The 13,838-nt window shown below is 38.0% G+C and overlaps 2 protein-coding genes across 2 annotated transcripts; one reads left to right on the top strand and one right to left on the bottom strand.

Moving 5' to 3' along the window:
- The first annotated feature begins 3,773 nt into the window (after positions 1 to 3,773).
- LOC112558362 (ras-related protein Rab-8A-like) lies at positions 3,774 to 10,351 on the top strand. Its single transcript, XM_025228819.1, has 7 exons — positions 3,774 to 3,939; positions 5,529 to 5,589; positions 6,017 to 6,077; positions 6,740 to 6,817; positions 7,065 to 7,154; positions 7,583 to 7,699; positions 7,989 to 10,351. Exons 1-7 carry the CDS (start codon positions 3,816 to 3,818, stop codon positions 8,085 to 8,087), a joined length of 630 nt encoding a protein of 209 aa, XP_025084604.1. The 5' UTR covers positions 3,774 to 3,815; the 3' UTR covers positions 8,088 to 10,351.
- A 202-nt stretch (positions 10,352 to 10,553) lies between these two features.
- On the bottom strand, positions 10,554 to 13,821 carry LOC112558363 (protein NATD1-like). Its single transcript, XM_025228821.1, has 4 exons — positions 13,577 to 13,821; positions 12,551 to 12,712; positions 11,325 to 11,434; positions 10,554 to 10,948 (listed from the first exon to the last, which is right to left on the bottom strand). Exons 1-4 carry the CDS (start codon positions 13,674 to 13,676, stop codon positions 10,811 to 10,813), a joined length of 510 nt encoding a protein of 169 aa, XP_025084606.1. The 5' UTR covers positions 13,677 to 13,821; the 3' UTR covers positions 10,554 to 10,810.
- Positions 13,822 to 13,838: the final 17 nt, after the last annotated feature.

Raw genomic sequence — 13,838 nt, 5'->3', positions numbered from 1 at the left:
CAAGCTCTTATTAATTCAACGGGCTATTCATTCACAGCCCGCACTTTTTTCCTCGATATGTATATCGCCAACTGTCATTTTTACGCACTCTCGCACTCACACACAGATAAACACACAATATGCACCCACGCACACACATACACAGATCTTTATTGCAACTCGACTGATTTGCACACACACACACACATTTCTGCTTTCTCTCGATCTATGCATGTTAGCGTTAGATGGTAGGTCAGTAAAATAAGCCGGCATTCATTTTAAGCACGCAGAGTTCTCTACCATATCGTGTTAATGAGCTGCAGACATGTACTTTGACCGTACCATGTAGTGACCTGGCATGCTAGTCAGTTGGCTATTGTCAGCTGCTAAAATAACTCGTGACACCACGCCTCACTGTGCTGACAGCAGTGACATCAAGAGTGCTGCAGCTCTGATATCATAGTCACAAGTATGGCGGCTACGCTGACGTGGACCACAGATATTGACATTAAGTATACTGATGATATATACTGAAATCCTTATACGTTCTTCTTCCTTCGACGATTGTTAGTTATTGTGGGTTTGTGTTGCCTACTCTGATTATCGACAGTCTCTGCCGGTTGCTGTGGGTCTTTGTCGGTTACTTTGGGTTCTTCTAGATGCCGTTAGTCTCTCCTGGTTGATTTAGGTCTCTGCTGGTTACTGTGGGTGTCTACACAAGTTGTGTGGATGTCTGCTAATTACTATGATTGTCATTAACTCACATTCTCATTGCACGTTCTGTTTATCATGCATTTTGAACTATGAGTCTGAATGGTGCGATGCTACATTTGATACCTAACACACACACAGATGACTCGCAAGCCACGAAAAAGCCCTCGCAAAGAAGCAGGATTGACTTCTTCAGGCTGGCATGATCCGTCTGTGCTTGAGTGCGCGATAATGTTTTCAATTATGCACGAATTCCCTTTTTTAAAATCTGCCTGCTTAAGAATGAGTAATGGAGAAGCAGAAGCGGAAGAATTGACTTGAAACCAATTGATAATTTATGATTCCTTTTAACTTGTTTTATTAATTAATGACGGATGTTATTAGTTTCCGTCCGTAGTCTTCCCGATGTCCAACCCTGTGAAGGACATGAACTGAACGAAATCTTTCAAAAAATAAACTAACTGATTACTTAAAATGTGTTCTTGTCTTTCATTTCAAATCTTTGTAATTTCATGTTACCTTGAGGCAGATAATACTACCGAAAGTAGCTATCATAAGAGGTTGCAACGCGATATTGATTACAAATAATTATTATCTTTTAGAATTTTCTTCTTGCCATGCACGCACCCACGCAAACACTCATGTTACTCACACAATTCCACAACAAATAAACACGCGAAGTCGTACACGTTAGAACAGCTGTAAAAAAAAATATTTTTTTAAATTGCGAAAAAAGGTAGAAAACATCAACTCAGGTCAAGGCAATGACCTAAAACCTGCATTTACTCTCCATCTAGGAAACAAAAAATTGTTAATCACCACCAAACTCACTTAACGTTCCATCAGCTCCCTTCGTACAGATACTCGTCCGTCTCCACGGCACTTGAGGAGATCGGGGACAGCCTGATAATGACATCAGGCTCTACGAATGTTTGTGCCGCCTGATTCTGAGGCAAGAAAAGCTTCTATGGGTGTTTATGAGACATTTCGGATGTCAAGGGATTAAGATTTCATCAGGGGCAGCGGTTCACACCCCAGCATATTTGCAAGGGCGATGGCACGCCCATCAAGAGCAAAAACCTGCCACGCCAGTTTCTACATAAAAAGTCCTCCCTCTCCCCCACACCCACTCCTCCGCCTGTGAATAAGTAGATTGTTTTAATGTCCTTACATCAGAACAAATATTGTGTTGAAGATCTTGCGTAACTGGCGGTGTGTTGGTTCGATTGGAGCAGCGGCAAGATGTCTGCTTTGCTTTTTTTCCCCTAAGTATTTCCCATTATATCTGACGCAAGCTGACATGGCTGTTAACTGTACAAACATGGTGACGGGAAGGCCACAAGCTCCATCTGACGTCAGTAGGCTGCTACTGCACACTCTTGCTGTTCTTTTATCTAGAGAGTGACGGCCAGAGGACAGGGGAGGAGAAATTAGTGAACTGATATGCCACCTCTTGTGTTTATCGTTTGCAACAATTTGAGTATGGATGTTTGTGTAAGGTTGATTATTCTGTGCTTTTCGTATTTTTTTTGATCATCTCTAATTAAATATTTCATCTTTGGGTCACTTACATTACCTTTTGTCTGCATCCCTCTCCGCTCCACCCATTCATGCTGATTTTGCATTGTTCCCTTTCTTCTTTTTCTCATATCAGCACGGATTTCGAATGTTCATTTATAGAATCTGTGGTATGAGCTCTGAAATGGTAAACCATCAGGCGAGAGGCAAAATGTGTGGTGGTGCGCTCGTATTCGCCTCGTGATACTTGCGTGGGTACAAACCACAGTTTAAAAACCTCTGATTGTTAAAAGCGTGCCTTACCACGCATCCTCGCCCCCTTCCCTCCCTCGCCATAGTACCCTAAATAGAAGCGAAACATGATAACATAATTGCACTCCGAATAAAGCCATCTGGCTACCGAACAAGGAAAATCTTTTCCCCTACAACGTATCAAGTTTATCTTATAAAAGCACATCAGTTTAGCTGGCGTTTTACTAATGCATAGGTATTTTTTTAATGAATGGGAGAGATATTAACACGCTCAGCGTATATATATATATGCAGTTTGTGGAATGTACTTTTGATCAATAGCAAAGCATGAATAAAGTAAGTTTACCATAGCAATATCACTACCTCTAATGTGTCTGGATGACATAGCTTAAGTGTCCCCTAGTACGAAACTGAAGAAAAAGTTGTCCTGATAGTAGGCAGCGTTGATTCATGAATTCTCTTCGTGTGCAGAGAGAGTCAAGAGATATGCTAACAAATGATTAAACCTCACGTAACAATATGATAATGCTACTACGGCCCTCTTTCCAGTGCTCCATATAAAGTTGAACCGACTTCCACCTCATTCTTTTGTTTATTTTGTTGCGTGTAAAAATATAGACTTCTCTGCCAATTTAATTCCAGCAATACTATATATATATAGTAGATCGTATTTTGTCACAATTATATAGCTATCGGATTCTCGCATCCGCAACTCTTCACACAACGAAATATGAGGTCGTACTCGTATCTTCCGAAAACAAATCTCACTTTCGGGAAAGTTAGTCGTTTGTGACAAACGTAGGGTCGTCAAATCTGAGGCATCAGTCATTGCTTCCGTAGACACAAGGACTTCATTCTTTTTGACAGGAAAGACTCGGGACAAAATTAAGGCGCACAGCAAGAAAGACACAATGAGCGAGGGCATTTTCAGTAGTGTGATACAGCGTGACGCAGACGTGTGGCTTGTTGATCATGCCTTTGAGAATTCATCGACCAGCACCTCAGACATTTAATTTCATTTCTGGAAAACTGAGTGTCGTGTGGTGATCTACTGCCAAGGTTGTAAGCTTATGCAGCGTCACGCTTTCTGACCTCCGTCACATAGTCCTCGACATGCGCATAACATATCAATTAGTCTGTCCGTCACACGGCATTTTAGCAAAGGTTTTTAATCTTAACATGATGTTTATATAGTGACCTCCACAACCACGACACAGGGCAAACACCAAGGTACTCCCGCTCCCACACGTTAGGTCACAGTAGCTGACTCATAGCTGTGACCCACGCCGGATATGACCTTTCTAAAACGTCATCAGCTTTTATGTAAATGAGGGTGTTTCCGCTAGTTTACCAAAATGGCTAAGACGTACGATTATCTCTTCAAACTTTTGCTTATTGGTGACTCTGGGGTGGGAAAAACATGCTTGTTATTCAGATTTTCAGAAGATGCATTCAATTCCACGTTTATATCGACTATTGGTAAGTGCCGTTTTTTAATACAGCGCGATACTCAAAGTACAGACCACAGCAACAAGTTGCCAGTGGGAGAGATTCAGAGAAAGAGTGAAACGAGTGATGTGGCGATTTAGCGACCAGACGCGATTTGTAGACAGCAAACGTTTGTGTTATTTAAAGTAGTCTTAACCTCTTTTTATCTGTTGTGTATTTAAATTTTTGTGTTACGTATTAAGAGAAAAAAAAATGAGCTGCAGAAGTTGAGTGAGTACGACCAGCGGAAACACTTCCTGCTATGGTAACGTTCCTGTTAAACGTTCTTCATAATTTTAAGCATTGCTTAGGCCATTATGTACTCTTGAGAACCCGTGTGTGTGTGTGAGTGAGTGAGAATGAGATGCTTCTTTGTTAGTGTATTATCATATGGTCATTTGATGAGTAGGATGAGTTACACTTTGTGTTAAAGGACTCTACCATGTTCCTTTTGTGAACTTGAGAAGCTTCTGTCTGCTAAGTGATAACAACCTCTTCCTAGTACAACACTATTCAGACACCTCATTAGAGAGAAGCTGAAAAAACTTTATTCATCACCGGAAGTAATATTCAGCCAGATAAATGCCAACAACCAAAGTTATGGTTTGAGCTTATTTCTGAGAGTGATGCTGCTTACAGGTTAATGTGCAGATTATAGCATATTGATAAAAACGTGTTATTCAAAACAACAAAAATATCAACTGCTGATGATTGTCAGTGATGCAAAAATTAGTAGTAGTGTGCTTTGGAAAGAGATTCCAGATTTACTCTTCACAAATACAGAGTGTATTGACTAATCTCTTATTTGCCTCATATATGTTACAGCTGATATAGTTCATTCTGTTAGGTAATAGTTAATGGTCATGCCACTAACTCTGTCACAAGCAGTGTCAACTTATTGTAAATACTTTGATATATGCAAACATGCAATGTTGCTGACAGTATAAATAAACATTGTTAAAGGGATAGAGAACTGGTAAGATACATGCATACTTTCATCTTTAAAAATGTTTTTCATTTTATTGATCTGTAACCTGATATATGTATTGTATGATGCAGGGCATTAATGACATGTCATATTATAACTTCCCAACACAGCAAAAATATTTTTATAATAGTCAAACCTTTTCACTGATTAGGCCTCAGATACTCTCCCCTTTGCTTCAAAGTAGATGTAAAATTAATTTTCAAAAAAACTTTTTGGCAAAAATAATGTATATGCTGTCACTCTGTAGGAGTGCGTGTGTATCAGTAGGAATGATATATAAACCAGTTGTTTCAGTGTAAGTATTCCATATCACTGGCAAGGATGTGTAGAGGTTCAGGCTATGTGCTGGTGATGCTCATGATAAGAAGCTGCCTGTGTACATTTTGTGTTTAAAAGATATTTAGTAACTATATGAGCTGAAAAACATGATAATAGAAATTGATCAGTTGTGGTTATTTTTCATCTAAAAAGGCTTAACTGGTTAAATAAACCATAGACCACAATCGCTTTTTATAGACAGGGTGGAGAATGGCAATTAATAATCTTGTTGAAAATCTTGTTGTTCATTTTTTTTATTGTCTCTTCTGCAAAGGTATTGATTTCAAGATCCGTACCATTGAGCTAGATGGCAAGAAAATTAAATTGCAGATATGGTGAGTACTTCACCATGAAGCATTTTGTATGTTTGTTTTTTTTTACATTTTTAAAACAGTGTGACATTGATGGCACTAATTATTCCATGAATGTATTTAACTGCCCATGTCTGTGATTCATATTGTAGTATATATAAACAGCTATTACTTAAGCTGTCTCACAAAAGCATTTAGCATTTTAATGTAATTGTAAGGATTTGAATATTTTATACTGTAATTACTGCTATGACTACAACAGCACTAGTCTTGTCATGCTACATTGCTCTCAAGTGGTAACTAACTGCTACTAAGGGAAACATATGATCCTTTTGTTCTTGCATGTCTGTCTCATTAACATCATGTTTTAAATGTGCCATAAAAAAAGATGTTCAGTCAAGTTTTTCTCTATATCAGCATTTTAAAAGGATGATTTCTTTATTGCATGCAGGGATACTGCTGGCCAGGAAAGGTTTCGAACCATAACCACAGCTTACTACAGAGGGGCTATGGTAAGCTGTGCAGACCTAAAGTTCTGGCTTAAAGTACAGAAATGGAAGTAATATGTGTGTTGTTATAAAAAAAAATTAAAAGTAAAGTGTTCCTAAAGCCTAGTGGCAGTGAACTGAACTGGTTTGATGTGTCTAGGGAATGGCTTGTAGAAGGTAATACTGTCTGCTTCCATTACTTGTTGCTATCTCTGATAGATCAAGTGTCTTTATGCTGGGTGGGCAAGGAAGGAAAAATGATGGTTTCTGGTTGCAAACCAGGGTGAGCCTCAAGCTGGCAACTTTTGGCTCCAAAATCTAGCTCAATAATTATTAGTCACCAGCATTTCAAAACCCTTCAAAATTAGTATTTACAGGGCATTCAGTGAAGTCTTATCTTGAACCCATTTATTTCATAAGTGGGTCAGTTAATTTTGCATGATATAAATCAGTCTGGTAGCAGGCTAAGGTCTGATATTTGTTTGTTATTCTGCTGTTTGGATTTAGCCAGCTGGAATTATTTTTTATCTTTAATCATGAGATGAGTAAATTTTTAAGGGATATGATGATAAACAGTGTGTTCATTATCTGGTGCACCTCCTTTGGTGGGGAGGACAAAGGCTTTGCATAAATATATTATTTTGGAAGCTAACGGAAGTAAAAGCATATGACTATATTCTTTTCAGGGAATCATGCTAGTTTATGACATCACCAATGAGAAGTCCTTTGACAATATCCGAAACTGGATTAGAAACATAGAAGAGGTAAGCAACTAGACAAAGTATTTCCATAAGAAAGACAGAGAACAAAAATTTGGGAAAGTAATAGTAAAATTTGTTGTTCTTTTAATGGAAGCACCGTCTTGTCGGGTATTGCATATATAGTGCTGTCTAATTAACTTGTATCATTTATAACTTTTGTCTCTGAAGGTATGAATTTTTAAGGAGCCAACAGATGTTTATTTAAATTTTAGCTAGTGCATTACATGTTCATGTTTGTGTCTTTGTATAGCATGCTTCAAAAGATGTGGAGAAAATGGTTCTAGGAAACAAGTGTGACATGAATGACCGGCGGCAAGTCTCAAAGGAACGGGGTGAACAGGTACCTTTCTTCTTTTTAGATGAACATATATTTCTTTTCAATTTTTAAATTTTTCAGTTTTGCAGAATATTTTTTTTATATGCTTTGTGACATTGCTTTTAATGTCTGCATGGTATGCACCAAAAAAAATTTATGATTTGATAACAAGTATGAGCTCACATAACAGTGAGCTTGTCTTATAGGTAAATGATAGGTAGAAAACTTTCTTGAAACCAACATATGTATGTCTCATTGACGCAGTAAAGTTCAATATGTATGAGAATCATCAGTGCTTCATTTTAGATATAAAAGATTTGTCTTGCATCAGACTTTGAATCTGCATTGTTGGGTCTTTAGTAAGCTGACATTAATTTGTATATTTGCAAAAGTAAATGGAATGAGTGTAATATAAATTAAAATGGGAAATTTTTTCATCCTTCTGTGTGCAGCTGGCCATAGAGCATGGCATCAAGTTCATGGAAACTAGTGCTAAGGCTTCCATCAATGTGGACGATGCCTTTTTCACACTTGCACGAGATATCAAAGCAAAGATGGACAGAAAAATGGTGGGTGCACTTTCAGAAGGCTGTGGCAAAGTCCTCACCTCTCTGTACATTGTTGAGATGCTTATATTTAGGTAGAGATGTGTTGTCGGCTATGTAAAAGGTTATATGCCTTTTCTTGGTGGAGGATGACTTCTTGATAGACACTTTCAAACCATTAATGTGCTTTCAAAAGAGCAGTGTTGCTTTTTTCTTATAAGATTTAGTGGTGTTAGTAATTCTGTTTGTTATCATAAATCAGTCATTCCCATCCCTCCATTTTAGGCACAGTTGTTTTTTGCAAATTTCACAGGACACAGGTGGACAACCTGGGCGACAAGGAGCACATCAGCTGACAAAGAAAGATGGTGGTCCCTCCAAAAAGTCCATCTGGAGGTGCAGCATTCTCTGATCCCTGTAAAATGCAATACCTACCCTATCCCCCTACTCCCTGTAGACTTTGCCTGTTGCCATGGTGATGGAGCAGATTCCAGAGAACAGCAAAAAATGTGAGAGATGATGTGGATATGCTGTCCATGGCTTGGCAGTAGCTGAGAGCTTGTGGAGGGTTTGGAGCTTGAGGAGGTTTCATTTTTGGAGCTTTCTGAGGCAGGTTGTTGTTTGTTGTATTTTGGTGGGCTGTAACACCGTGAGAGCTGGTGGAAGGTTAAAGGGCAGAGCATCCAAGTTATACTGTAACATCAAAGTGTCTGCGAAAAATAAACTAAGAAGTCAGTATCTTACAGTAAACATTGACATCTTCTGAGCTGAGACAAAATTGCTTTATAGCAAATCTACATTGTCATAGTAAAAATAAATGACTATCTGAGGACCTGAGAAGACATTTTTCACTTACCAGACTGTGCCAGCAATCCTTTCAACAACAGAGTTCAACCCACTAGTGTATAGAGTTCTACTGCTTCTGCACTCAAGCAGCTGCATCATATGGGCTTCAGTGCATGTGACTCTCTGGTGACTCTGCTGTTTGACTTTTACATTGTTGCATTTGCATCATCTGTTTGTGAAGACTGGTTGGTGTCACACTCCCTGTCATTACACAGACGTGTGTGTGTGCGCGCGCATGTGTGTGCATGCTTGTGTTTGTGCATGCTTGTGTTTGTGTATGGGTACGTTTATATGTGCATGCCACATAAATTGTGTGGAATGAATATGCAAGCTATTAGACCTCATTAGCGTAAGCTCAGAAAGGCGTTTTCCTCTAAAACCACAGTTAAACTAGACGTTTGCAATCTTACAAATCCTTTAGTCATGCTGTAGAGTCTAAATGAAGAGTTAGTACATCTAGATGGTCAGTCCATAGAGCAACCCAATGAAAGATGTGAAGATATTAAAACATCACCAGTGACTGCTGCCTGATGAAGCCTCCCTAGCATCTGAGGTCTGCAACTTGCAACATCCCAGCAGTATACCTATGGTACCAGTTTAGCAGGCACTAATGTGAGATCACTTTTCCAAAACCCATACCCTTCCTTCGTGACTTGGTCTTGGGGTCATGAGATCAACTGCTATCAGCCACAGGCTGTTCTTGTCACAGACTGGTCATCTGTCTCTTTTCATAATGTATGCCAGTCAGATAATGCACCACTATCCACATGGAAGCATGGCCACATATCAGAGTATAGAGACTAAAACTGGATGCTGCCTTATATGGGAATAATCTTTCCATTGGTTGAGCCAGAATTTGAACATGTACTGAGGTGCTTCATCAAAATACAGAAGATTCCAGGTCTGAGACTTGATTTTAGCCTTTAATTAAAACATCAGTGCCTGAAAAAAACATTTCCATCTTCTGTATGTCCACATGCTTAATTCAGAACATGACCATGTTTTTTCGGTGCAAAAATCAAGACTGTCATCAAAATTTAGTGTTTAGGGCTCTTCCCCTTCCTCCTATGCATCAGGCAATATGCTTAAAAAGATGCATGTGGCCACATGTATGGGAAAGCTTTCCTGTGACTAAAACATGGAATCCTTGGAATCATTTGGTTCCTTTACTGTCCAGCACATGCAGAATGTCAGTATTGTAAATCAAGATAGTCCAAAAAATGGGTGTGCAAATGCTACCCAATGTTGGAAGTAAAAGCTTAGTGTCTAGGAGGTTAAAGCCTCTTAAGAGCATCCTGCTAAGCAAAAACTATATATATATGTAAAAATATTGTTGAAGTTTGCTGAATGGTATAGATATCTTGGTGAAAGGAAATGTAAAAGCTTCCAACATTTGTCTAACAGTGATGTGAAAATATTTATTTTATTGATCTTTCAAGCACGATTTAACTGGAGGTTTGCCCATCTGAGTACCCATTTTTAATTATTTATCCTGATCTGCAAACCCATGAGAAGGGTGTAATGCATTTGTCACTTGTAGGTGGAATGTTTGCAGTCGGGGAGGGAGAAGGGGAGTTAAAGTGCTGCTTACACCAAAATTTTAGACAGTAAACTTTCAGACCCGAAGGGTCTAAAATGGTCAAAATTTAATCCAAATTTATCTTGTGGCCCCCATTTTTCTTTCTAAGTGGGATCTTAAACAGGTTTGTAAACATGCTTATGTTTGTAAAAGTTGCCATCATTCATTATCATGAAGCCTTCAAACTGTAAAGATTTTTCAAAGATGTTCTTGGAAATAAATAATTTTTATCAAAGAAACAAGAGAATAAAGTCTGGTTGAACTGGGAGTGTTTGATCTTGTAAGAATTAGATTAGTTATGATATATTTTTATCTCTAATGTCTTAGTGATCTTGAAAATCTTTGGTCAACACTGATGAACTGGCAATCTAAAGGGACTCTCCCCTCCTGCATGTGTATGTGCGTGTGTACATGTGTGGAATTCTGAAGGGGAAATATAATGAGAAAATCTGATGTCCAGATGGATATTGCATTTAATGTTTTGCTAAGCAAAAAAACATTCTTATGGATTTGAAAAGCAGAATAAGTGACTTAAATAGCAGCACCAACATGGTTCAAAATTGAATATCTCTTTTTCTTTCTATTACATATGAATAGCCCATGATAAGGAGAAAAACAGGTTTTATACTGTCCATCTATGCTAGAATCTGTACAATAAATAAGGTTAGACTGTCAGGACACCACCAGGTGGGAACAAACAGCAAACTTTGTTAACAAGGTGTGCTCCCATCCTTCCTGAGAATCCACTTCATGTGTTGTGATTGTGGGCACCGGTGGACATAATTCTGCAAGTAGCTACAGCTGAGTCTCATGTAGGTTTTGTTGGCTGAAAAATGGTCCAAAACTACCTGCAAGTTCAACACAGTAGAAGTGCTTATTGTGCTGTGTTCACAAGACTGCACTACATGCACAACAAATTCAGGTCATAAAATACCTCAAAATCTTGGACTTTACAGGCCATGGATGCAGCATCAAGCATTTAATCTTAAATATATTTTGCTCATTGTTTCAAATGTGTGATTTACAAAATAATCTTGTTGAAGTTTAAGTGCACAGTTTCAACAAGCATAGATTTGATACTTCCCAGCTTTATTAATCTTTACACTATCTTTATGTTATCTGAAATTGTTGTAAAGATTCATTGCTGTAAAATTATTATGTCGGTGTCATAATAAGGAAGTAGAAAGTAATGTCAAGTGATATCTTTAAGTTAACAATGAATACCTTAGCCAGCCGTCCTGCAATGCCCCGTTTCTGGAACTCTTTTGGCACCTCAGTGTTAAACAAGTTGACTCTGTGTTGACCCTCAGTCTTATACTGCAGAATTGCCTTGGCTAACAAAATGAAAAATGGCTTAAATTGTTAAAGGCAAGTCAAAACAGAAGTTGTACTTCAAATGCAGATGCTGATATTCTGATGTGTTTTTTTTGCCCAAATTTTGGCATGCAGAAGATTACTTACAACAGCATCTCAGTTCCAAGGTAACACATAAGAGTAGCATAAAAAATACTCAATTGTAGGGTGGTACATGACGGATGGAAACAAAAAAAGGTCATCTTCGAGCCAAGTACTCGTCCAACAGGTGGGTGACTGGAAGAAGTTGATGCACCACACCAGTATCTATCCAGCACATCTTTGGGTTTGGACCAGTGCTTTAACTATTTACCTATCCACTTTCCCCCAAGTATAATGAAACTTCTTTACACCCGGTGAAAAGATGGTAAATGATATAAGATTTCATGACATGGCCATAGTAAAGTGTAAGTAGGTTACCATGTCCTATAATTGGCACACTGTGTTTAGGGCACAACACAGGAAAAGTGAAGCCCCAAACTCTTTCATTACTGCATTTTGCTTTCTCCGATAACGTAATCATTTGCTGCTGAGTGGACCGATAGTTTTCCAAATATAGTAACCACACTAATCACATAACTACAAATGAATAACGTCGCACACAGATCAACTTCACACTTGCTACTTAATAATAATAATAAATCGCACTTTTATATAGTGCGTTACTTGTATTGTTTAGATATTATTGTATTATTTGTATTCCTTGATGTAGAAACTCAAATTGTATATTCCATATGACTTGCTCTTTACTGATATCTTGCCTCCACTTACCCTTCTCAAAGTTTATTACAATTAAAAATAATTTTATTATAATTAAACTACAGCTGTTCACAAAACTGAGAACACCCTAACTCTCATGAAATTAAGCAGGATTAAAACATGCACAGAGAGGAAAATTTTAAAGGTTGATCTAGGATGATAACTGAATTTTATGTGCATTGAAAGTCTGCTTTAAGTCTTGGTATGGCAAAAATTCTAACAAGAAAGCATCTCTCACATATTCACGTAATCACTCACATATATACATATCTATAGGCATATACATATGGAAACAAAACCTTACAGACATGGATACTTAAAGAGCACACACAGATTACCATGTGGTGACAGGTCAATGAAGAACTGCTTGTTAGATTTATCGTGAAACACTCGGACAAGCTCTTTGCAATCCTCATCTCCACATCGATCTCCTCCCTTTACATGCGTACTCATCATCAATGCTAAGTGTGCAGGCAATGGTGTTTTTCTGGCACTTTGATCTGGTGTAAACATGAAAACACTATTCTTAGGTTGAAAGGTACAAGCAAACCTGTGAGATAAATAGAAAGCAAATTTGAAATTCTGCCACAAAACAATGTATTTCCATGTACACCTTTAAACTTCTAGCTGATAAAATATACAAGCCGAATAGAAAATGTAGTAAGGATTCTAAGTACAGGACAAGTTCATTTTCATCAGTGAGTCACTTTTTTCTTTGACAATATCTTAACCTGCCTTTATTGACTTATATTATGCTGATGTGCTTGTAAATGACTGCTGTGAATCATTTTGAGACATTAATCTCTCTGCCTTTTAACCTCGACTTTTATATTTCATATAATAATAAACTGATAAAAAAGTATCTAACACATGAAATAGCTGCTCAGTATATTTGGAAATATAACTACAAAAGCTCCAAAAAGTATTTGAGATGCTGAGCGAAGACAAGTAATCAAAACAACATAAAAACTTTGTTGAACTTTTTTTTAATGTTGCTTGCTAGTTTAAGTATAAAGCAACTTTGAGTAATTTAGACTACTGATCTGATAATTAAGCTACTGGTGCTGCTACTAACGATGACGATTATCACGAGGGTATTTTTCTTCTTCCTTAATAGTAGAGAGAAAATTCCATTGCAGATACCGTATTACTCGCTTATAAGAAAAGCAAATACAGGCAACGGTCGCTTGTTTAGGCAGTACAAAGCGGGGAAAAAAACTACTATGAATACGAGATGAGTCTGACCGCAGGGATTAAACTCGATTCCGACGTATTAACGGCGACCTTCGTCCAATATATATATAGCCTTTAAAAAAATATCGTCAAGAAAATCTTCATGACAATAAGAGATATATCAATATTACCGAAAGCGCTTCTGATACTGGTGTTGATCTGTGGACAGTTTGAAACCGTGCACTTGCTCAACGCTCTGAAGTGCTGAGCGAGGACAGTTGGACGGGGCATTGTTTACCCGTCGTGTTCAGAAAGAGTTATCTCCCGCATCCACGTCGCTTCGGACCTTTCATCTCTTGATAACAAACAAATCCACCAACTCCTTTTTGCTGTCCAGTTTAATGGAGCCTGTGGATTATTTTCAGCGTTATATCCAGTAGAGACTATTTTATA

Source organism: Pomacea canaliculata, linkage group LG2 (genome assembly GCF_003073045.1).
Source record: "Pomacea canaliculata isolate SZHN2017 linkage group LG2, ASM307304v1, whole genome shotgun sequence".
Taxonomy (NCBI): Eukaryota; Metazoa; Mollusca; class Gastropoda; order Architaenioglossa; family Ampullariidae; genus Pomacea; species Pomacea canaliculata.
Note: the sequence above shows the minus strand (reverse complement) of the source record. Positions and strands in the feature narration are given on the sequence as shown.

Excerpts from the sequence above, each read along its gene's own strand:
- LOC112558362 (XM_025228819.1), top strand. The coding sequence starts at position 3,816 with ATGGCTAAGACGTACGATTATCTCTTCAAACTTTTGCTTATTGGTGAC. Across the intron at positions 5,590-6,016 it reads AAAATTAAATTGCAGATATG|GGATACTGCTGGCCAGGAAA; the intron begins GTGAGTACTTCA and ends TATTGCATGCAG. Across the intron at positions 6,078-6,739 it reads CTTACTACAGAGGGGCTATG|GGAATCATGCTAGTTTATGA; the intron begins GTAAGCTGTGCA and ends TATTCTTTTCAG.
- LOC112558363 (XM_025228821.1), bottom strand. The coding sequence starts at position 13,676 with ATGCCCCGTCCAACTGTCCTCGCTCAGCACTTCAGAGCGTTGAGCAAG. Across the intron at positions 12,713-13,576 it reads CAGTATCAGAAGCGCTTTCG|ATCAAAGTGCCAGAAAAACA; the intron begins GTAATATTGATA and ends TGTTTACACCAG. Across the intron at positions 11,435-12,550 it reads CATTGACCTGTCACCACATG|CCAAGGCAATTCTGCAGTAT; the intron begins GTAATCTGTGTG and ends TCATTTTGTTAG.